The 25296-nt window shown below is 40.8% G+C and overlaps 2 protein-coding genes and 1 long non-coding RNA gene across 12 annotated transcripts; 2 read left to right on the forward strand and 1 right to left on the reverse strand.

The window, feature by feature from the left end:
• Positions 1-1708: 1708 nt before the first annotated feature.
• LOC111250153 (uncharacterized) lies at positions 1709-7249 on the forward strand. Of its 9 annotated transcripts, XR_015325920.1 has the most exons (4): positions 1709-2981; positions 3270-3388; positions 3971-6884; positions 7109-7249. It is a non-coding gene; the product is annotated as an uncharacterized LOC111250153 (long non-coding RNA). The 9 variants fall into 9 exon arrangements; XR_015325919.1 differs by having other exon boundaries at positions 1709-4966; positions 5102-6884; XR_015325923.1 differs by having other exon boundaries at positions 1709-4966; positions 5976-6884.
• Positions 5053-7430, reverse strand: LOC111250152 (uncharacterized). Of its 2 annotated transcripts, none has more exons than XM_022804933.2 (2): positions 7122-7430; positions 5053-6343 (listed from the first exon to the last, which is right to left on the reverse strand). In XM_022804933.2, exons 1-2 carry the CDS (start codon positions 7428-7430, stop codon positions 5954-5956), a joined length of 699 nt encoding a protein of 232 aa, XP_022660668.1. In that variant the 3' UTR covers positions 5053-5953. The 2 variants fall into 2 exon arrangements, with proteins under 2 accessions (XP_022660668.1, XP_022660667.1); XM_022804932.2 differs by having other exon boundaries at positions 5053-6346.
• Positions 7431-23339: 15909 nt separating this feature from the next.
• On the forward strand, positions 23340-25068 carry LOC111249272 (serine/threonine-protein kinase minibrain-like). The gene has a single exon (XM_022802903.2). It carries the CDS (start codon positions 23718-23720, stop codon positions 25008-25010), a length of 1293 nt encoding a protein of 430 aa, XP_022658638.1. The 5' UTR covers positions 23340-23717; the 3' UTR covers positions 25011-25068.
• The last annotated feature ends 228 nt before the right edge of the window (positions 25069-25296 follow it).

A 25296-nucleotide genomic window follows, 5' to 3' on the forward strand; every position in this document is an offset into this window, starting at 1 on the left:
GGGGTTTATAAGTAACATCATTAGTACATTCGTTCTAATGATAGCAACATAAAATCGTTGTATGAATTAATGATGGTAGCAATAGGTGGAAGAGATACTTTGATTCGACACTGTATCTTCCCATAGGCCTGACAAAGTAATCCTGAATTGAGTGATCCTGACTCGCAGTTTGAAGTTATCGTTCTCCAAGGAAGTTGTTAGCTTCAAAATGTGTAACTTTTTAAATCATTTACGCTGCCACAAAGACCTAAAAGCAACCAGAAAATTGTACTTAATATAAAGTGTTACTGTATCTTAATACTTAAGTCTTTCATCTACCAATAGGCCTCTCTCTTGATAGGACTTACTTACTATAGAATAGTTTAAGTTTTTTGGGTTACGTTTCAACAATTACAGTGGCAATCCCGTAACAGTCAAATTCTGCAAACAGTTGTTTGGTGACTCGCTTTAAGCCTACCCTGTGCGATCACAGCATTTCACTAAGAAAGGAAGTTATTATCGCAGTGTCAGAAACCCAGCGATGTTTCGGGCAATATATGAAAGGGGTTGACTCGAGGTTCGCGAAGTACACTCCCCATTAGAATAACTTGTGGCAGATTTTTCTGAAGCTTTTCTGTTTTAAAATGCTCGCTTCTATTTAATTATAATTTTAAAAAGTTTTCCTGAGAAACGTGGGACATTTGTTCAGCCTGCCATAGACTTGCGTTACACATTGAACACATTATCTTTTCTAACACTTGAGAGATGCGTCGAAAAGACACCTGACTCATGAAATTGAAATAGAATGTTAATAAAATTTAATTGAAATTTAGAATTTAAAATAGTATAATGTGAGTATTATAATCTAACATAAGTCACATAACATGGAACGACTCGATGGACCACAAGTTCCAACTTCCGGTCACCATGCCTTAGATGTTCCGTAATGTAGGCATCAATGGCACATGTAAGCACCTGTCTCCCCCACCCATTATTTAGTGGACCATGGAGAAAAGTAGCCCTCCTGAATCGAAAGAACGGCCCACGTAAGGGCCAGTGATACAAACAATTCGATTTGTCAAATGCTACATAGTTAGAGCTCGCAAACGATGTCGGTGACTAGTCGAAAGCCACACGAGATTATCGTATTCAAGACATAGCGCGACAGCAGTTTCCCGACTTCGTGGGCAGCTATGTCCCTGTATCTATATTGGTTATAGAGAGCAATGGTTATAGAGAGAGAGTATATAGTAGTAGATGCTAAGGTTCAAATTAAAAATCCTTCGTAGTCCGATTCGAATAGGTAGAAACGGCAAGCAATGCATCCGGCTGGGTGCATTGCTTGCTGTTTGACTAGAAAAAGGAGACGAATAAAAAATAACTTTTCAAAATTTCGCTGCTAGCGGTAAAGCTAGCTTAAAAGCGTAAGAAGTAAATATTCGGTGCTGCTACTTGTCAGGCTTTCCAGGACAGTGCTGGCAACACCGACTAAAAAAGACCCAGCAGAAATTCACGAGTGACTGTTATTTTATTCAACTAGGAACGCTAATGAAAATGTAACGTGAAGAAGATAGATGATCAAATGTGTTGACATTAACCTTTACTGACGATTGCGTCTCCATCTTCACACATAAAGCAAATGTTGTAGTACAGGATCGCCGATGAGACGATAGCTGGTGTATGGTAAATATATGCAGACGAAAATCCATATGACGGGGTGTCGCTAAGCCTGCTGAAATATCGGAAAAGATAAGGTCGATGGGAATAGATGACGCCATGTAAATTCGATATACTTGCAATAATCTTGCGTACTCAGTAAGTTAGGTATATTGAGTATCACATACGTGCTTGTGTTGAACGATCGTTTACCCAGCGGTCGATGCCATATTATAATACGCGTGAGGACGTTAAATTACTGCAAATTATCCCAAATTTGAGGTGAAAAAAAAAAAAATAAAACAAATTAGATAATAAACATGATTTAGTGATAAGTACGAGCAGATGTGATCTATTTACAAGTTACAGTTATTGAAACAAGACTACGTGCAGCATGCCACTAACTCGATAGCAAGTAACATCGGTTCAGTTGAAAAAAGGATATGCGCTTGGAGACAGTGCATTTCCAGACTAACACGGTACGCTGTTGTTGACCTGCATTTGATTTAACCTTTGATAACTGGATCTTTATTGTTAAGTAAATCGGCTTTGAACCCTCGGTATCGTCTGGCCATAGTTTCTCGTGTTTCGGCAAGTAAGTAAGTAAGTTAACACTATGTGCTCAGACTAGTTTGAGGGCGCTGCAGTGCGATTGTGTGGTATTGATTAGCCCTGTCGTATCGTTATTATAGACTATTCTTATTGTTGGAACACGACGCAAACTTCAAGTCATTGTCGCGCGTCAACGTCCGGAACTGAACGGTGGATTTCGTTAATTGTTGCCTGTCGTGCTGAACATGGAGGCAGCTACCCTATTTTACGCGTATATTGTATTCAGAAGGTCTTCGGCTAAAGTATTTTTCGTCAAACTCTTCAAGCAGATCGCCTGATATCGAAAAACGGTCGATAGCAAATCGATGGGCACTGATACATTATGAGCGCGTAATCAAATTACCAGGAAATACTTACGTGCCAGTTCGCTTCTTGAGATCCCCTGGCCAAGGTTGTTTCCATTCTATTCGGTAAAATATATCTTGACCCATTTGTCGGTTTCTTAAATACTTTCATAATAAATAAATAAACATAAATAAAACAATAAATAAAGAATAAAATTACTTCACGCCAGCATCATAGCGATCCTAATTTTACGATATAGTCGTTATCTAGTAGATTCTCACGTTGGCGGTATTTATTCTTTCGACTTTTAAGTTTCGCAGCGCCACCGCCTAGCATTCCATCGGCTGCTGGCTCTTACGATCTGTTTTAATCTTCAACTAGAGACGACACACAAACGAATGTTAGCATAAAGTAATTGGCTGTACTATGTATGGGGGCGGAGTAAAAAGGTGGGCAGCCTTTCACTAACCGTTGATTAGACATTATATAAGCTTCGTTTCGATTATGTACGGCAAACGATCTGATGGCTGAAGTAGCTACTTCATTCAAAACTTATAATAGTTCTTATTCTCTCCTGAGCATAAGGCGATGTTGTCCACAAGTTTGCGCAGTGTGGATTGACGACTAATAGCAAAGATCATATTCAACATTAACCAGTGCATCAACCTTCCAAAAATAGGTAGCAGTTCATTGGTATTATATTCCATTACAATATATATTATATTATTTTGACATAGCACTCCATGGTAATGGTCCTAGTGTGCGACAATCGAAAGCAGAGCTTATGTGTTTAGCCTTTACGTCATCACTGAGCCCTGTCACTTCAGCGGGCGCCTTGAACCACTTTGAATCTAAGGTTAGCTGGGTCGTTTTTCATTCATGTTATTATATATGTTGTCTGAACAGATTCTCCTCCTTCAGATTAACTGATGACGTTTATATCGATCATTCCGGTAACGAAGCACTGATAACCAATTTGTGGCTCTGAGATTTTTTCCTTCTGTCTGCGTTTTTAAGATGTAAATGTAGCAATTTAGAGCAAATCAACAAAAAAAGGTTGTAGTAAATTTTGCAATGTGCAGAAATCCAGTTCGTGTGTACCTAGTATATACTAATAATGTGACATACGGAAACTTGAATCCTCTTGCGCATTTGTTATACTGAACACTCAAACCATTACTGAACGCAAGAATCAACGCTTATTGCTCTATCTTTTACGTAGATGTCACAACATTTCCTGGTTATTAAGTGAACTACTCAACAATATTTTTATTTGTTTATAATAGAAATAACCGTTTTGAACGTTTAGTTTATGGTTTACATATTTACATTTTTCTAAAGTGGAAACCCATAAACCCGTATACAGGCTTGAAAATATTAATTTGCAGGTAGAATAACGAGATCTCTATACCTTCGTCTAACCATTTGTTTCATGAAGTTTTACAGTCCATTCCACTTTGTTAACGGTACTGCAACCTCTGGCGAACGCACGCGCCGAGACGTCCCCCGATCGTCCATCACCCCTGATGCGTAAAATCGTCAAGCGCTACGCGGCCGCCTATGGCAGGGGCGGATACAGTATAGTTATAGCATACAGACGTTGTAGCTTGACTATTATAGCAAAAAAGTGGGAATGAAATTAGCGGCTTCGGCAATTAAACATCGTAAATCTAGACCGCGGTTTCCGGATCTCAAACGCTTAAACATTGAATACAGTGTATGCTGTTTAATGACACGCCTGGTACATATGCATGTAGCAATGCAGACATCTGATGTCTAGGTCGATGTGCTGAAACGTACATTTGTTTCGCGGAAGGTATAGTGGCCCGCCAAATTTCTTGTCCTGCAGGAAGGTGGAGTTCACTATAAAAATATCTTGTTTTGCACGGCACCTTCTACTGGCTTAACGATGTCTAATTGCGAAGAAGATTGTATCTCCAGGGGAAACAGGGACGTTGCGCGGCTTCGCCAAGTGCTCTTCTACGTCATTATGACCGTGAGGTATTGTGGTCAAGTCAAAATTTTGAAACAAAAAGATAATTGCTGAAGGTACAATCTTACAACGTTGGCACAAAGCAGATTTGAAGTGGTTCGTACTCAATTGGTGTGTACCTGCAGCATAATACTATTCTTTATAGTCGAAAGGGCGACGGAAGCAATCCTAGCTTAGCTAAATACTTAGCTGTGGTCAGTTAGCTAAGTTCACTTACATGCAGGGGCATGGCACGGGTTCATATTCTAGCTATGGGCACCATCCAGCATCTTGGTTTGAACAGGTCACTTTATTTAGGCATATCGATCTGAAGCGGAGAAGCTCCTTAGAATGGATTTCGATTAACGGATTCCAGTCAAATGGCAACAATGAACAGGAATGCAATAGACGGTTTCGTATTCGTGTGACCCCGTTTCCAACAGAAACATCCCCACAGGAACGGTACGCTCAATATTTTATGCTAATTAACATTTTCCTTCACCCTGTATACTACTTTCCTTTTCATTCTGTAGAGACAACATTAGACCTGAGTTTTTAAGAAAAAGAATCTTTTTATTTATAACAAATTATACGCAGAATCTTCAAGGGACACAACGAATCCGTACAGAAGAACCACAATGAGCGTTTGTAAGTAGCGGAAGTACAGCGTTTCGGTTAAGTTCAAGAATTCTCATAGTTGAACACTAAACTTGCCGCTGACCTATAGTTCAACCATAGCTAAGTAATTTTAGAACTATTGCATAATTAAGTGTTATCGCATTGGCCGCGAACTTAACGCCGTCGAAAATCTACGTACAACGATAAAAACGGGACCTTTGCTGGGCCGGATGGGTCATTCTTGTCGGGCATAGCTGGGACAGCCGTACAAGAAGTGTCCGTATGTTTAATGGTGACCAACTATTCAATATGCTAACTTCTCTCGCATACGAACAGCTTCTGGTCGGAGTCAATACCCGGGTAATTGCCGTGTCGATTTTAAATCGGATCTTTATTTTTGTTGTCCTGATCAGAGCTAGTAGTTGACATTCCGATGAGCAGTGCTCATGCAGCTTTGCGCCTCGTTAGGACAATCGTTTGATTTCAGATCGCTTCTCGATATATCTACGTAACCCTCTAATAATTAGTCCATAATATTGTACAAATGACCACTGCCCGTCCAAACGCGGGAGATACCTCCCTCTAAATCTTTGAATTATTACCTTGGCTCCTAGCAGTACTATACACAAATATACGGCACGTCTCTGTGTCAACATCGTATATTTCTTTGCATCTTTGGTCATACTAGCTTTGCCAGTTTGATATACTGTTCATATTCTATATAGTAGACGATTATTTACACAAATATACACATTATTAAGTAAACGTACATCTATTTACATTGCAATAACGTCCTGGCCCATCCTTCTTCCACAGCGAACGTTTTCGACTCTAATGGTAAGGATTATTATAGGGCTGCTCACTACTGCTGGACTGGTGACTGCCGGATTCGTTCGGGGTGTTGTTGTTCATTTCGAGGGGCGTATGTAGCGTGGTACCCATCCTCCAAACTGAAAATGCATAGCGGAGCTGATGTACGAATGCGGCCGTATCCACCGTCTCGACTTGATCGATCATCGAATTTTGCCCGTCGAGCATTTGGCTAAGGAAATGAATGTAGTACGTAGCTAGTCGTAGTGTGTGAATCTTCGACATTTTATCGGACGGCATCGTTGGAACAATACGACGAAGTCGAGCGAATCGCTCGTTCAATGATTGAGTACGCTGGCGTTCGCGGACGTTGGCGAGATGTCGTTGATTCTGTATGTCCTGGCTGGTTTGCTGCTGGAAAAATGCACAGGCACATAAACGTATACATGATAAAATTGGAGAACTATAACACACACACACACACACATACGCGCATGTATAAACACACACATGAAACATACATCTCGTCACTACCATCAGCATCATTATCAATAGGGCGCGATATGTGTGGTTCCGTTTAACGAACAGTTCCCATTGTTCGCAGACACATCGAATGCAGTGTTTGTTTGCGTAAAATAAACACACATGCTTTATAGTCGTTGGTTGCCGGCCCGTCATGATCGCCACAAGCAGAAGACCTGGCGGCAGCAGCATTAAAAATCTTACTAGTAACGTTTTATATCACGGCTGTCTAATTTTCCTTATTCTTTTTTTAGCGCTTCTACTCTCTACTCCCTATGGAACTGCGCTGGTGATCAACAAACTAAGATCCCCGTTGCCATGGAGGATTTTCGGTGACGCTCGTTATAGACGGTGACGACGAGCTCCACATCGTGACTAGCAGTCATCGACATCGCCGCTAACAAGTCTCTCTTAGGACGCGCGCGTACGGGTAAATATTTCACTAAATTTTCTTCAAATTTACGATGTTTACTTCCCTTTATCTATCGACGGAAACATGCACTCTGATGAACTACCGAACAAGTCGGCCAACGAATCAACTGACGGAATCGACTAGAAGAAGATCGACATCATCGGTAGGAATCGTGCGCTATGATTCTAGAATGATACTGCTACTGTTATTACCATAACTACTATCGATGTAAACTGTTCCAGATGTTCGACTTACTCGTTTGCGTCGGCTGGCCTCGTTGGGGTCATCCTCTGGACACTTTCGCTTTGCGCCACCAACGCCGCGCGGTTTTCGGCGATTCTGAGTCACCGACGAAAGTACCGACGTCGATTCTGGCACCATATCCATATCGATACACCCGCCACCAACGAGACCATCGTCGTCCTCCTGGCCGTAAAAACCAGCTATTGACATTGTCGAGGAATGGTGCGGCGGCATTGCCAGCGACGCGTTCGCTGTCGTCGCCGTGCCCATGCCGCTACTGTCACTGTGCTGCACGGGAACGGGGAACGACTCTTCCATCATTCGCTGATCGTGGATAGCCAGCGCGAAAACAAAAGGGCGCTACAGCTACAGCCGCTAACACGAACTCGATGGAGGCCTCGTCGTCCTTCTAGCTGTGGGCTCACCGCAAACGCTTCGATGCTTTAACGTAACCACCGTCTCTATTTATGACCGATTCTCTGTACTCGTTCGAAAGACGTTCGTGCTGCACTGTGGCGCCCGAGTCGTCACGACGGCGCTGGCCAACGACGCTCTGATGATTCCACTGAACGCTACTGAACTGCTGATCGAGAACATGTGGCTCTAAATCGGCCAGCAGTCGAAGCCTGTTAAACCGATAAGGGGTGAGCTGAGAGAGGAGATCGGCTGCTTGTGGGCGGAGCGATCGGGTGCCGGATTGACTGGGTCTTGAAAGCGGCGTCAAGGAGGCAGCATATGACGGCACATGAATCCACAAATGGCTAGGAGTAGTTGTGCAGCTACTCGGTACAAATTCTCTAACCAAAAGGGAGAGAGTTGGCCTAACCCGGTACCACAAGTGTGGATCTTCGTTTTTCATCGAATGACGGCCGTAACGTTTGGCGTGCTCTGCTTTTGTTACCGATCGGTGCGACATTAGTAACAGGAATAGATGTAAAGTTAACATAGACCTAGCGATTTCACTGCGACTATGCATTGCTTAAGAAGCCCAGCGTCTTCATTCGTTATTATAATTTTATTCTGCATATGCTGAGAACCGAAAGAGGTCGTTCGACAAACAGAAGCGCGTTATTGCTTAATTTCCCATAGAACCAAAAAACAACGTACGAACACTACGTCTCAATTAAGACTGAAATAAACAAGCGTCAATAAAAATACATGGTTATAATTCGAAGTTGTGCAGCAGCAATGAACGAGTTGTCGGGGTCGTTATTAAAGTACGGGTCGTTATTTGAGTTGTTAAAGATTACTTTTTCTTTTAGCAGAATTGCAGCCAACAGAAATAGTAACTTTATCTGAAACACTGACGTCCGTAATATCTAGGATCAATAGAAAAAACTACGCATTGACAATCAGGTATGTTACCAAATGTGGCATCTGTGCCTGTCTGTACATTAATGTCAGTAACCTCCAGCCGTAAACGGCCGGAGTGCGTGTCACCGTCTTCTTTCGTTGAAGGCGCGTATAGTCAGTTAGTGTGAAAAATCATTACAGCTACTGCGAGATCCAACATTGCCAGAGTTTAATGGCTGTGATCCCTCGAGCAGAAGAGGGTCGTGCAGAGCTCATTCTCCTGGATATCACAGAACGGAACGGGCTGTCACGACTTTAGCGTTACTATCCGTTATATTGACGGCGGGGCCACGTTGCATCGCGCCAGTGATGTGCCACGTGGGGGCATTCATGCATAAGATAACGGAAACCATCACGACTGAATGTCAAGCCTGGTCACCAGCTTACAGCATACTCAGTATAGTACTTCATGTGTGTACATTGTACAATGGAACCCTCGCTGCCACTCGAGATATCTAACTTTGTCCACTTCCGTCGCTTTCGCCCGATCCTTCGAATGGAGAATAGTTTATCTGACCTCTGAGCATTTCGTTGAAAACTCGACTTACGTAGATAGTCTTCTATTCGGCGGTTTTCCACAATACTAAAAGGACCCTACAAATATTAGTTTTTCATTTTCAAAACAACGTGTCATAAACAAAGACGCGAACAGCATATCCGACCGATGTAATAGTCCAGGTGGTCGCCGGGATGCCGTTTAGCGCTGAGGTTTAATGGAGCGTGTCCCAAACAGCTCAACACGAGGGCAACAACAGGAAATAGCATCTAGCCCATAGAACGATCGTACGCCGACGACCTACGTAGGAGGAAATCGATAAAGTTTAAAAAGGACGAATATAATGAGAGCTGAATAGGTTTTAGTTTACGTACTCGCACGGACACCTTAACTATATACTTACTGTTTGTTTAGAGTGGTACGCAATGGCTATGGGGGTGAACCTCATGAGGAAAGCGATTATGTGCTTGCACTATGTATATATTTAGGCTTAGTTTTTTTCATCAAAAAAAGGAATTTTCCCATTAAAATGTATATGTGTAATAAATCCTTTCTTTATTTACTGTAGTGCGCAATCTATTACGCCAAACGTTTGATAAGCTTGAAGGTTGATTCAACATCATCCAATAACACACACATTTGGGATACTTAACGTCTTATATATAACGTCTTAATAAAAAAATAAAACAACATTTTATTCTAGTTACTATATTTACGCTGGTTTTACAGTTTTCTGTATGGTACAACCAAGCCTCGTTTTGGCTAATTTCTGTATTATTGCAATTGGTTGTATTTCGGGGGGGGGGGGGGGGGTACTCTGCATTGCAATATCCTCTGCGTTGCAAAAAATCCTGTGGATTTATGACGATTTTGAAAGGTATGAATCGGAATCATTGCTATGAAAGACACGAGCTAATATCTTCAATAATAAGTATTCCTTAAGGCACTGCAACTGATTGGCTAATTGCAGACGCTCCATTTTGACATGACCACACCTTCTGCAAAAATACGTTTTGAACAATTTGCTACATTTTTCGAAAATTAATTCGCCGTAAAAAAAAGTTGACGGCACCGCGATGAACTGCAATAGTTCTTCCTGATCTTTCTACAGAACGAAATTGGTCCAGTTTTTCAATTGGAATCTTGATTAGTAAAGTAAGTATATGTGATAAATGCTACATAATGGCGAAAGCGAATCATATATATGTACAACTTGAACCATTCAACGGCAATGCTAGGCTACAATAATAAACCGCAAGCTATTAGATGTTAGGCAAAAAAGTAGCGCTTTATTTTAGTTAACATAAAGGCACCACTTGCCGTCCTTTTGGTCCACAAGTGGGGCGCAGTATCCATGACTGTAAAAAATACAGAGCATATTGACATACTCTTAAGAGGGTGACTTTTAAGAATTTATTAGTAAGGCATGTCAAAAGTTTTTCTCTAAATACTTCTAAGTAACAAAGTTAACACAGGTGCATATAGCTAAACAGCCGTTGCGTTTATGAGAAGCGTCGGTGCCGCTGTTCTAAGATCGCTTCAGGAACTTCTCAAAACGTAGAATGCCCTCGGTATGAGTAATCACCTAGCAGTAGAAGGGACTATGGCCACATTCAGTATGTTTCGGGACCGTTTGACTGAGGGCATTAAAATATGTTTGCGTATAGATTCGAACTTAAATTGGCTCAATGTATTTTCTGCTAAAGGCAAAGGCGTTGCCACTACAGCATCGCCATTATTACCGCTAGCTACTGCCAAGAACTAATCTAACGTACGTCAACCCTTTCTTTCCTGACACCTGTTTAATACACACACATTCACTTATATATACACACAACCCCGCGTCCTTGCCCCCCAGCCATATTGAATGACCTGAAATCATGCTTGTCGCAGCTATTTTCACCACATGAGGTAAAATGGTTTACGGCTTAACAAACGTATTTTCTACGAATACAAACACGGCTCAATTTCGTCAACAGTGCGCGAAATCGCCTATGTACCGACATCTTGCACCGATTGCATCGATTAATTATTACATTATAAATGTATCGACTGCACAGTAGCCTTTTCCTCTGTATGTATGAACTGACGGAACATTGTGGAATCGCATCAATCTAGCAGACAAATTCTACGACGACCAAGTCATGTACGGACCTTCTACGGCGCGAGAAGACACCTATTCTTCGTATATTCTCGCCTGAGCAAAAGAGCCGTACCGAACTCCGCTGGCCCACACTCATTGTCCTAGTCGTCATTGTTGTTGTCGTCGTTGTTGTTGTTGCTGTAGTTGTCGTCGTGGTCGACTGCTATCAAGGGGGCCGGCGCCCTTCTAGGAAGTGGAACTGTCACAACATCGCCATCATCATTGATCATCTCTACGGAGCGATAGTCGTTCTCCGTCGTCTGTTACGGCGGCGGTAGCCGGGGGACACGCCGCCTCCTACTCCAGACAAACTTAGAAAAAGAGAGAGAGAGTCGACTACCGCCTACTCACACAGGATCTTGGCAGTCATCTTTTCGCCTGGAACAAGCGACTGGGCGCGGTATGGTGTGGTGCCACGACGCTTAGTTGTGGGACGCGCACAGCCCATGTTCTGGACATGCATTAAGCTCCATTTAAGCGTACATATAATACATATTGCAGCAAGCAGCATCTAATCTTAGCCGGACGACAAAAGCTTCGTTCTGTGGATGCATGCATCTATGCAGTTTTTATATAGAGGGAAAGAAAGGGGCCAGTAGGGCAACACGGTTAGACCCAGACAGATACTCGCATCCACTTGTAAGCTGTAGTGATTGTGTGTCACTATAGCGATGTAATTAAAGTATATGTAACGATTTTTTAAAGGCGCTCAGTTCGGGATATCTGAGAGAATTTATGGCGGGATAAGGAATTAGGCCGGCATAAATAGAAACGTACAGCACAATGATAATTTTTAAGCTGAACCTATCGATTTACGATGTCGACCGTGTGTGAATCGAATGTTTCGTTTGTCCAAGTTTCCATCATTATACTTATAGGCACTCTATAAGAGTCGAACATATATAGTATTTTAAACTACAAATACCCCAGCAAACCTCTTGCCTATCGAATCAGCAGGGACTCCTCTCCAGAAAACAATATCAGTATCGGCACAACGCCACTCACCATTTCAACCCAGTACAATAGTCAATTGTGCTACATGTGCTCCGAGGACACATAAAAGGTTCCGACAGGTAAAAAGTGCTGTCTTTGTTTTCATAATAACGGAGCTGGCATGTTCTTCTTGCGGCAAATAAATTTCTTGTGTACAAAGAATATTGTTGGAGCATATAATGCTAAAAGCCGAAAGACTTGGATCATAGGGGCCAAGAGATTGTGGAACCATTGTAAACTAGAACGGTACATCCTTCCAGACCTTACATTCATGGGAACATTATCCGTCACGGTAATCCCCTTAATTATTATCGATATTGGCGGGCCTCTTTCGTGACCTCGAGCGCTTAGTCGCGTTTAGAGAAGGTATAGACATTTTTGGCCTTTTTTGTCGCAGTTGTTGTCAAAGCGCCTCTGAGACACCTCATCGACTTGGCGAATTCCCTAGAGGCAAATCACTCGCTGACTATTAGCACGGATGGCACAATGTCTCCGTTAATCCGCTCTGGCATGTGACATGCTTAAGAGGTGTCCGAAAGCTTCAGAAAAACGTGTCCAGTGTTTGTTTTTACTGTTAACTTGACGGCCTGTTTTCTCTCCGAGTTGATCAGAACGCTGACTTTTTCGCCATTCGTTGCTATGAACGACTTGTACTAAAACTGAGGAATAATTTACGTTTTCCTTGTTCAAGCTTTATCATTATTTGAAGGTAATCTTCTATTCATTCAAAATTACTCTGCTATTTTTTTTTTTATTTCTAATCAATCGAGACTACATACACAGAGTGAATTATCCGAATCTGAATATGTATGTACATTACGATTGCTCTGCTACTTTATATGTACGCTATTCTTAATACAAACATATTAAGATCTAAATTATGATTGAATCGTTTAGAAAATTAAATAAAATATATCGATACGGATTGCGTTTATTTTTCTATTTTCTTCCATATTTTACACTAATTGTAAACAATTAATTATCTTCGTTTGTTTAGCATCAAATTAGATTGATTTATCGACTTACTACCAGTCGATGCTAATGTTTTACGTTTTACGAAGATATTCTAGCAAGTACATGTTTCTATAGGAGGTACTGGGTTAATTGCTACGGTATTGTAAGATTACTGAATGTATGAACTTACCTATGCGACCAAAACTAAGACCTTAGCATAGCCAAATCATATTAATAGGCAAGTTTAAGTTGGATTACGATTCAAGCTATTAGTTACCTCAAGTTTGGCAACGTATCCCTACTACGGGTGTCTGTTACTGGCCGAACCAGAAAGGATCCAATATTCTGCGATGATCAACGTATTACACCTGTTCAATGTTACTATTAAAGCGTAACTATTAATGAATGTTCTCCGACCTGTAGCAGAACAGCGGGGGTAGCAGCGATCTGAATTTCCAAAACTATTACGCCAAAGACAGAAGCTATCCGGCTCGACATTCAGTCATGTCAAGCAACAGGATTTATGAACAATGGGTGCCAGTCATTCCAAATGCATCGTATACGTCCGGCCGCTACTGCCGCGTCTACTACGAACCGTGTGTAGAGAAACACATGTTGGCCTTGTGAAGTGTCCTTTGCTGGGAGTACTCTGCTAATACCTTGGTCACACTGTGTCACCATGTTGGTGTCTCCAAGCAGTCAACATACGCTGTCACTTAGTTTGTCCATCCATGTCTCACCCCCAACGTATCCCCCTGGTGTTCTCCACCTGAGACCCTCTAGTCCCAATCCATATTCCCGTTCGCGATGTACCTACTAGTCGAGTTCAATTGAGCTACTTGCGAACACGCTAGCCGCTTCGTCTCGAGCAATTCCTGGTATGGAACCCGAGCCCGCGCCAAGGTTCTTTTCCGCCTCTTTGAGATCTATCTCCAAGACTCTTACAGCGCTGGTTCCAAGGATTGACTGACGTGTACGAGCGATCATCAGCCTTATTCACCTACAGGTCGAGTTCGACGCTCCACTCATTCCATAGCTTGGCCTTAATCGGGTCGTACTTTTCTCATTCTCGACCCGGAGTCGCTGGCATGCTTGTCTGCTCTCATACGCTTGCTCCTTTGAGCTCTTTGCCTAAAGCTGAGCGTCGATAGAGCGTCCGAGGAGGGAGTCACCCAGGTCAGGAATTAACTTGAAATGTTTATAGACTTCTCGAAAATGACTGCCACTAGTTCCGGTCAGAAGGGAAATTGGCCTACGAGTCGCTGGAGTTATACAGCTGCTGAGTAAATCAAGTTAATTGCAAATATATATATATATATATATATATATATATATATATATATATATATATATATAATTTGGCTCGTCAATAGAGTGCCAGAATGTTTGATCTCATGTGAGTGTCCCACAAGAAAAAATAGTTGTTGAATGCTTCCAACATGTACTTAGACAGCTATAAGTAGCTTAAGCATAATAAAGGTCGATAAAAATCAATCTGTACATTGTGGGTCGTTAGAGTTTGATGTCAAGTAATGTAGTCCTTTGGCTATTCATCCAACTTGATTCGTCCCCTCCTTGGGGACTATACATTTCTTTTAAGATTTTCTTTGTTAGAAATTACTCTTTCTTCAAAAATTATACTTCTGTGAATATTTTATCATTGTTCAAGTACATATTACCTTCGCAGGCCTATTAAATCCAAGAGGTACTTAAAAAGTTATCTCATAATCGCTTCAGGTCATCATGTGAAATTGTACCACAAATAGGGTAATCTTTCAGATTTAGAGTTAGCGCATTCATGTGCGGTCAAATAGAGGGAGTCATCTAATGTGAAAATCACATATAAGTGGGCTATCGCCGAGCCAAAAGAACCCAAATATATTTTAATTCGAACCCAGGATTACGTCCTGTGCCAAAATACGTTTGGCTTTTCACCCCTTCTAGCTTTCTCGAAACAGGGACTCTTTTGCATGGAAACACGTTGTTAGATGTTTACCTGACGTAGAAATGAATAAGCGACATATTCAGTCCCTTCCAGCTCGTTAACCCAGTATCACTGCTTGTAAAATTACGATATTTTTTATACATAATGAACAAACTACCGCTCCCCATTAGGTAGTTATAGAAGACTATTATCTATGCCTTTTTTTATAACCGGAATAATATTTATGTCTTGTCTCTCTGAAATGTATTCGAGCAGTCGAAGTAACAAGTCAACAGTATCGTTAAGTTTAATTCCGAGGACATCGATCATATATGTTTAGGACGCCATTCACAATTAAGAATATTGCTCTGTATGGCCACTAATTCAACACGGATCGGTACGATTTGATCTGAGCAAGTATTAAGGGTGCCTGGGCGAGATTCGACTGCCTTGCTTTAATTTCTATGAAATCTCAGATTATTGCATTATATGCTAAGCCATTTTCGACGCACTCATGACACGGAAAACTGTTATCACTAGGTGCCAAGACTGATCTTCTTTTTAGGATCTTGGACGGAACTTACTAGGCCCGTAGCCGCTGTTTGTGACTCGCATGACAAAAAGACGCTTTTGGCAAAAATGGTCATTTGCTTATGTTTCTACTGACCGGACTTCTTCTGATTAATCGGTCGCTTGACCGCTACGATCTTCCGTGAATATTGGACTTGTCTTAGGCATTGTAGAGCCAGAGCTGGCAATGAACCCCAACTTGCATTAAACGAAACCGCCGCACGAACGTAATTACATTGCTTATTATTAGCTTAATAGGTTTATTATCATTAGCTGCACAGAGTGACGAAGATGGGGAAAGCGTTCGAGCAGTGTGATATTAAATGCGAAAACTTTTCACGCATCGCAGACGGATACTTCACGCTAATCTTTATTATATATATATCTCTAAATTTCAATTGGGATAAAAAAAAAAAGACAAACTTAAAGGCATGTCGTTCGAGCGGTCAATTAAACTATTTTCATGTGGAAAAAGTTGTCGTAACTTTGACCAAGTCGTTACAAACCTCATTTGCAAATCATCCGATACCAAGTAGCATATGCTGAAAGTCACGAGAAGCGTACCATTGATATGAAACAACCAGCGCCGATAAAGACACTAAGAGTGAAGTTCAGTCAACTTTTAGGCCGGCGAGGTCAGCTGATAAAGCCTCAAAGCGCTGCCGGTTACTACTTCAGCAACAGCATGTCGATTTAGCCATATGTGAAACACATGTGTAAAATGCCTGCAAAACACCAAAACTTTTGAGGTTCGCGTAGGCCGACTTTACCTCAAGATGGTGCCTTCACGCATATGGCCCGCACATGTGGTCTTGAAAATTGCCTTCCGAAAAAACTGATTGCCGCTGGAATCAACGTCGATTCTCCGAGCACGACTATCGGCACGCTATACAATGTCCGCTTTGATACGCGCCATGCATCCGTCGGCAAAAACATCGAGGATATGTAGAACGGTAAACCTCAGCTACGAAACTTCAGCTGGTAATTTGCTGTGGCTGCTAACAACGGGTACGGAACAGCAAGTCGGCCGTCGAGCACGTGAAAAGTTGACAATACTTTCTGGATAGGTGACGATTCCCATATCTCTATTCGGATCATAATTAAACATTGGGGACCCTGCACCAATTCACGCTAATCAAACACAGAACTCATCTGTTGATTCGAAGCTCTTGGTCTGTGATTATTGGCCATCGCGACCGCCCACGTTGAAGCCTGCATAGCAAGTGGTAGCCACACAGGCTGCATTAACTGGTGTCAGATCAAACCTCCTTTAATCAGACAGCGGTCTCTATTAGCTTGCGCGAAATTAGCCGGTTAAAGCGGAATTGGCCTTTCGATGGTCTGGCGGCTCTATTGAGCGCTCAGATATCGTTGATGCCACACTGACTCAACACTGTCATCGACTCCGGCTCAGTCATGATCTGCGGGAGGCGTCTGGTGACATTTGTCGGCATCCAGCTTTTAATAACACGTAGAGCGACTTGACGAATATATCTGATTAATCGAATCTAGCTAACGGTGAACCACCCGTGAGGGCAAAAAGCCCCTATGATCTATGAAACCACAGCCTTTCAAGCCTGATCTAAGCTCAAGGAAAATTGAAGCTGAAATCGTCTGTTGTGGTAATGAAGTTATTTCGAATTGTCGTAATGCAAGGTAAAAGAAGAACTTCATTGGTAAAATCCACAACTTTAGAGACAGTTTAAAATATTAACAATTTACTTCTAGGAACGTATTGATCATTACGTTGATGGATGCAAGGCCTGGAAGTTAGTATTTAAGAGATTTATAGTGTAGGAGAGTTTACAGTTCAGATCTTTCTGTGTTCAGTTTGCCATTAGACCAACTGGATTTTCTATTTACGAATCCACATCAGTTCTACAGTTACGGCCATTTTATATAAGGCAAGCTAGTTCTGTCTTACGAAAATCATAAAAGTGCATTACTCAAAGGCGCCTTTATGGTTTTCAAGATAGATGATGTCCCAGGAAGGCAAAAAAACGTTAAGTGTAGTCTTAAGTAGAATATATTATTAATATATATAAGTATAAATTTTGGTTTTTGCTGAGAGTCTGTTCGCTGTTAAACGACAAATTACGCCAACTCGATAAAAGATAAACCGAACTTTATTATGTATCGTGTTTTGCATTTCCGTAGCGAGCACAAACATTTCTCTCAGAAGACTTCAATGTTTGCTTGAAATTTTGAAGGGCTTTCAGGATATTTAATTAACTTAGACGTATCCTGGGATCACTTTCTGTGCATTCGTCTTTCCCTTTTTCTGCTTCCAGATGAACATTAATGTTTAAACACAAACGTATGCAGGGGAGAACAAAATAAGTTACCATGTGGATTTTCTTAAAACTAGTGGCCTAAATCGGGTCAGTAGACTGATTTCTCACGTTAAAACATTTTCAGTTTACGTCTACGCTTCGAAACACTCGCGTTCCCCATTTACCAGGTTCGGGATTGACCTCACTTGTAGAGCGTATGTTATTCTGAAACCATCGCTAAGTTGTATCATCCAAGAAGTAATCCCAGGGCGTCTGACGCCTTATTCCTTATAATTATTTTGTTCTGCCGTTTGAAGCCGCCGTTCCAAGATAAGGATGGCCGCGAGTTTTGTCAGGCAAAACACAGGGCAAAAAAAAAGTGACAAATTGTGAGGATGAGTGTTAGCTGAATAAAAAACGAGTTATTTTTATCACTTTCCATTCAATTATGCTTAAAATAAGAACGAGACTGTCACTGGAGGTATGACTGGAAGCAATCTAATGGTGTTAATAAAAATACGACCACTCTAATGTTTTTGAACCAAAACACGTTTGTTGTGATATAAAATAAATAAAAAGCTACGGTAGGCATGTTTTCATGTCCACATGTAACTGAAGTCGCATGACCATTACATTTAGTAGCACTGTCAACTAAATAAAACATCCCGCTCGGTTTTCGCCAAAATTATGGAGTATGAAGATGAATAAGAAGCAGTACTTAGGCAGCTTTCGAAAATATGCGATCTCATATTATATGAGACAAAATATGAGAAATAGCGATCATAACAACTAGATTTCATGGGCAGTTAATGATGACGCTGCTACACCTGATAAACTGCAATATCAAAGTTGAGAAAAGGTAGGCTTAGAATTGGAACTTTGTACATTTTGTCGAATCGGAAGCGATTCACATGTCATAGTAAAGGCACATAATACGTAAGTGTCAGGCTTTTTCGTATAGCGAGGCTTTCCTTGTCTTTGAGATCCGACATCAAGAGTATTTCAAGTAAACCCAAGTAAATAATACTTACGCTATTGCATATAGAAAGACTAGCTATGTTAATACAAGATCTTAAACGCATATTAAACATCAGCGGCAGCACAGAACTACTTACAATATTGTTATAATTGTCGCCGCATCTATTAATCCGACAAACATTAATAGTATTCCTATCGATTTATTGTTTCCGATAACCAGTTTTGCAATGAGTGTGTACAATCACTGAGGATTTTTCTTGACTCACGTGGCGCCATCTACCACTAAGATCAGTAACTACAGTGACTGCGTGCCCGACAGAAAGGATGAACAACCGTAAGCTGCTGTAGAACGTCTGCTAGTTAGCGTGTTCCACAAACGTAACGACTATACAAAGCGACATAAGTCAAATGGACTTTTATATAAGTTGCTAGCGGCATGAATGGGCACAGGTCAGTATGCTGATATGCTTTGTCCTGAAAAAGAGACATATCCTTTCCTGTTTAAGATTAGTTCGATTTTACTTAGTTTTTATCTGACTTTTAATGCTACCACAGAAAAATTGCTTACGCAGATGAACATATAAACTAAAACAAATCGGAGGCATATTACACCGGGAGGCGTCACCACAACGGATGGTGTTCAAATTTGTATCCTTTAAAGATCATTCAGCTTGTCTCAAAGAAAGAGCAAGATTCACTAATGCAGAAACACATAAACCAAAAAAATTGTTGGTTTTTTTCCAGATTATTCCAACTTATATCTTATAATCCAAAAAAGGTGCTTTGATCATCATATAAAAACAGAACATAATTGGCTTATTCGATGTTGCTATGGAGGTTCTCTGGGAGAACTTAAGTGAAGAGCAGAACTTTTTTTATTAAAAAACACCTCAGACGCCAGCATATCCTAACTTTTATTCCAAGGTCTCGCTAAGCGAAAATAAGTAAAAATTTGACGTAAGCTAAAAATATGATCGTCCGTCTAAAACTATTTTGCATATTAATAGACTCACTTTTAAGTACTATGTTAACTATACATTTTGCAAAGCTTGTAAAGACCCGAGAAGCTCGAGGCCATTTTGAAAAAGACCGTTTTGAAATTCGAATAAAAGTTTTTCTTATAATTCCTGTGTAGAATAAATCTAGTGTACAGGATACTATGAACGATTCAGAAGAGTATCTGCTCAGCTAATGTTGTCTAATCTAGCATTGAACTATTGCGGACAGTCGTATTCTATTCTATTCTAACTGTAACCTTGATTATTTCCCATTCAAGGAATTGATTTTTTTTTCCCGTTTTTATTATTTACTTTCTCTATCTCATAACGTAACCTGATTTAAGATGGAGGTTTGCTGAAAAGATCTCTTAGCATTAGAGAACAGAAAATAAATGCTTTTTCGTAGGTCGTATAACCAACGCTGTCCATGTGATTGGTGCAGTAATCATGCACACCCGAGCCGAACGTTTACCGGCAAGCGGTTAGCCATTGGTCAGTCCCCCTTTCCACTGAACGGGGCGGTGTAAAAGCCAGACTCCGCCCACTGAGACGGATGAGGACATCGATACGTACAACAATGAATATCCGCTCTGTGAGAATTATTTCCAATCGATTATCTGTGCAAGAAGTAGCGATTCGTTGATTTAATAGAAACCGAAAAAATAAGCTCAGACCGTAGATAGCTACAGAGTCGAATCTGAATAATTGTTACTACTTGGAGCGCTATTTTCTACCGATCAGTTGCGAACTCTCTCCTGGATATCGTTATAATCGAAAATGCGTAACGTAAGTATATGTTATGAGGCTGCGAGAGAACTAGTTGGCACAAATAAAGTCTCCCCAAAGCTCGCTGGATTAATTCAGGCTTGACATGACGCTCACGTCGTTTACGCCTGCTAAGATATATTTCTAAAAGCCGCGCTGTAAGACATTGACTTGCAACTGGAAAATGCATTAGAATTAGACCCGCCGTTCTGGAACTGAAAGTGGAAACATTTTTAGCATGGAACATAACTGTTATAGAAAATGGGCCAACTGTAAAATAGGCCCGGACCGACCTTTTCGAGCGCGCAGAAAGCTTAGATTGGTGAAAGTAATTCCTTCACGAAGGGTTTTAGAGATGCTCGCGCATCAGCCTATGCAACAACTTTGACGCATTTAGCGTAAAGAGGAACTGTCAGTCGTGAGATAATCGTATGCCATCATCGTCCATAATCGCGAGGTAAAAGGATCTGCTGAGCAACTCAAGCTGGCTGGCCGCGTTTTGCTGACGCTTCGCTATCTGCAAACGTGTGTGCCTATTGCAGGATCCTCGACCCGGACGCTGGATTGTACTTAATTTTAGGGTCGCGGGACGCTATTAGCCGAACCTGAATCGCTATTTTAAATAAATGACGAGGAATACAAAACCCAAGAAAAGCATTAAATGACTGCGCAGAAAACATTTAAAGTATAATTAATGGATCTTTTCTAGTGATTCGGTTAGAAGCCGCGCTTTAGAGCATCCATTTTTAAAGTACTATAAACGCAGTCCTTAACGGAGCAACTGCTCTCCATAACAAGAAAAGAACTCGCATGCTTCTGCTGTATGCTTAAAAACACCATAAAGTAATCCAAAAATATTACATTTTATTTTTTATTTTGTATTTTCTTTTTTATTTTCAGGTTACAATACGAAATCACATAAGACTCCCCATAGTTAAAGATGGGTGAAGGCAGGTTGATATAATTCGTAACCATGTTGTAACTGTCACCTAATCGGGTTTGTAACACTATCTAAAGGTTTGCCTTCGGTCGGCCTTTGGGTAACCGGGGTGCTTCACAGCTCCTGGACCTTGACTGTTAAAACTTTGCTGCAGGAGATGCCGTGAAATACACGTGCCTGACCGTGTAGCCACGGATCCTTTGTCTGTGGCCTTTCTCGCCCGATCTCTGCTATGCGGTGCCTGTCATTTTGCGTATACAAGTTCACATTTACGCTTGCACCTTTATAAACACAATTTGATTAGCAAGTTGGATAGCCTCAATAGACTCATTAACCTCAATAAACGTCCTTTTCTTTAGGCTGTTATGTTTAGACACACCTTCAAGCGAGAAGTATAGGAAACCCTTTAGATAGCAGAAATTGACTGTAATTCTGTTTCCGTCCGATAACGAACTTTGTATTTCAGCTGTAATAAATAGATGTATCAAATACGTACCAAAACATTTAGACAAAAGCCTATGATGTGTCTATAAAATAGAAGTCCGACACATACAGTCGTAAAATCATCCACAAAGAATGTTAAAACAATAGGAATGAAAGTGAATGATAAAAGTATACGATTTATTTCATTATTAATATTTATGCATTACAAAATATCCATTAGGCAGTACGTTATATATATATATATATATATATAAAAGAATCGAAAATGACAAACCTGATAATGATATATAACAAAAAAAAAGCAGCGGACAGAAGTTTACTCCGTTCTGTATAGTAAGTTAGAAAAGAAGAAAAAGAAAGAAAAAAAAAAAAAGAAAAGTTAGAAGGGCACAGATATAATAAAAAACAGGGTGGCATAGCATAATTATGACGAATATGCAGGCTTACGTGTACGCCAAATAAAAGCTGTAAAACTTTTTGCTACGCAAAATGTTAGCTAGGTTTAACTACAAGATAAAATTTCATAGTTTAGGTAAAGGTTGAATAAACAAATAAATAAGCATAATCATTGGAAACAATTGCCTTTGTTGAAATCAGTATCTAACAAGTATTTAATTATTTGAAATAACAATCAACTCAGGGAACCCACGTAAGACACCGTTCCACTCTGCTATGCTTCCAATACTTTGCACGTCATGAGCTTAATGCAAAAAAAAAAATGGGAAATACAATTCCGAGCACATAAAAGTATTTTGTATAGGGATTTTTTTGTGATGACCCTATTAATAAAACATGAAATGCCCATATTTGAAAGAAACGTAATATCGATTGTTTTGAAACTAATCAAATAGGACTAATAACTATTTCATCAATACAATTATGACCGTTTTATACGCGAACGTCATAATAACGTGTGATCTAAATAGGCGACAATGAGTCATCTGCGAACACCGATTTTTAAGCAAATGGTGGATTTCATTCGGAACTACGTTTGATGCAGAAAATCGTGATATTGTGACAGAGAAAGACTCCGCAGTTAAGGGACATGGTTCGACAATCGTATGCTGCTGAAGCGTATCGCTTATAACTGGAGAAGCGCTTTTATGGCAACATCAAGGGAACTTTTCAAATCGACTCTTTCATATGGTTCTCTATTACACATTATAATCTGGCTCTTTGAATATTACAAAGCCTAGTTTCCGCTTTAGCAGTTGCCATCTGTAGAACAGAATGAAGATGAACTTTATTTTATATGAAAAATATTGATAAATACTGCACGTATGCGCGAACAGTGTAACTTGAACAATCTCATAAAGTTAACATATCTAAAATTCGAAATTGTGCTACTGAAACAGGCGCCACGGATTAATAAGTAGTCTAATTTCGAATCCGAGCGTAGAACATATATAGAAATATTCAATTCCGGTCATACTTTGTCTAATGCAATGCTTGGTCTATTTCCATAATGGAAATAAGCGTGGCAAAATAACGAAGTAGAAGTAAGTGTTGACATCAGAGCAGACCATAGTGGGGCGAATGGATACGAGCATTAAAGGGAACTTTATTTCGCCAGTGTTCCAGCTTTGATGATGAAGACAAGATTAACAGCTCGGCACTATACAACCGATTTTGCAACATTAGGACGCGAAACCGATTTCCCCGTCAGGTCTGTGCACTAAGTTCAAACACAACAAATCCATTATCACAGTATAGAATTACGACGTCCTGCCCCTATATATATATATATATATATATATAACAGATCCTGTTACGAGTCATGGGAAGTTCACCTCTAAACGAAGAAAAGGTACGGTATGAAGTTGCCTCCGGCCATCGTCGAGTTCGCCGGAAAGAACGTGCTCTACAGTCATACAATGATAATATGCACAAATCGAATACGCTTCTACGAACGCGTTCCTGGCCTCGACGAAAGGCAAAAAAAACCGGCCCAAGAAGGGGCGAAGGCGTTTCCAGCTGGTCCTTACGGGGTGGATTGCCACAGCGGCATTCGAATGATCGGTCGAACCTACTAGGGGGTCGGCACGATATGAGCACTGCCGTTGAACTCGCGCGTGGGGGCTACGGTTGTGTATATCGTGTGTTTGATGAAATAACAAAAAAACACGTAGCTTTGAAGTTACAAATTGGACAAGTAATGCATGCAAACTTTGTGCGAGAGGTAAGAGTGCTGGCGTATCTAAGACAATTTCGGAACAGCAATATTGTGTGGCTCATAGGCCACTTTCAGTACAAGCAAGGAACATTGATCCGTTATTACCTCACGATGGAGCTACTCTCAACAGACCTGCATCGCACAATGTATGCTGGATCCCAGTTTACTATTAAGACTACGCGTCGAATCGCGAAGCAAATCTGTGATGCGCTTGCCTTCCTGCGACAGGTAGAAGTCGTGCACTGCGACCTAAAACCAGGAAATATTCTGCTATGTCGGGCAGGGTGGACGTGGATTAAGATCAGTGATTTTCGATTAAGTTACATGCCTGCCGTTCATCATAAGCCAAAAGTTGTACAAACGCTAGGATATCGAGCTCCTGAAGTAATGTTATCTCAAAGGCGATCGTACGCTATAGACATGTGGTCCTTTGGCGTCATATTGACCCAGATGTACACACACAGCCTTCCTTTCAGAGGGTGGACTGAACTACATTCAATACGGCAAATGGTTGCCGTGCTCGGCATGCCGTCGAATGACCTGCTTCGATCGTTTGGTTCAGCGGAGCGGCATTTCACTCTGAATAAAGACGGTAACTATGAGCTCGTGGATGTTCTTGATGAAGCTCTTGAGAATCCGAAAAATTTAGAGGAACTGATTGTTCAGGGTGGCGAGCAACAAGATGTTAATAATGAACTAACAGAAAAGAGAAGACAATTATGTGACCTCGTCCGACGTATTTTTGTATTTGACGATATTCACAGACTGACACCGGATCAGGCATTGCAACATGACTTCTTCAGCCAGTATGAGGACGAATTGCAGCATTTGAACGTGCCCATAGAACGATGTGTAGAAGAATGTTACTGGATAGAAACTTCTATGCACTGGATTTAGCTAACAAGCTCATTGACTAATCGACAGATAATAATAATAAACGAAATTTATCAACCATAATTTAATCTATGCTGAATTTATTATTGCGTAAATATATGCGCGTGTTTTTTGTCCGCCCCCAAAGCAAACTCATGTTGACATTCAAATTTCAGTCAAACTAGGTCACCGCTGTAGCAGCAGCACTGGTTTTCCAGAGATGTTTGTTTGTGCAAAAAAAAAGATATGGTACCGCACTGTACTCAATACACTTATATTATAAGATTGCTCGCCATTATTTATTAATATA

The sequence above is a fragment of the Varroa destructor genome, unplaced genomic scaffold (genome assembly GCF_002443255.2).
Source record: "Varroa destructor unplaced genomic scaffold, Vdes_3.0 BEIS01000004.1, whole genome shotgun sequence".
Taxonomy (NCBI): Eukaryota; Metazoa; Arthropoda; class Arachnida; order Mesostigmata; family Varroidae; genus Varroa; species Varroa destructor.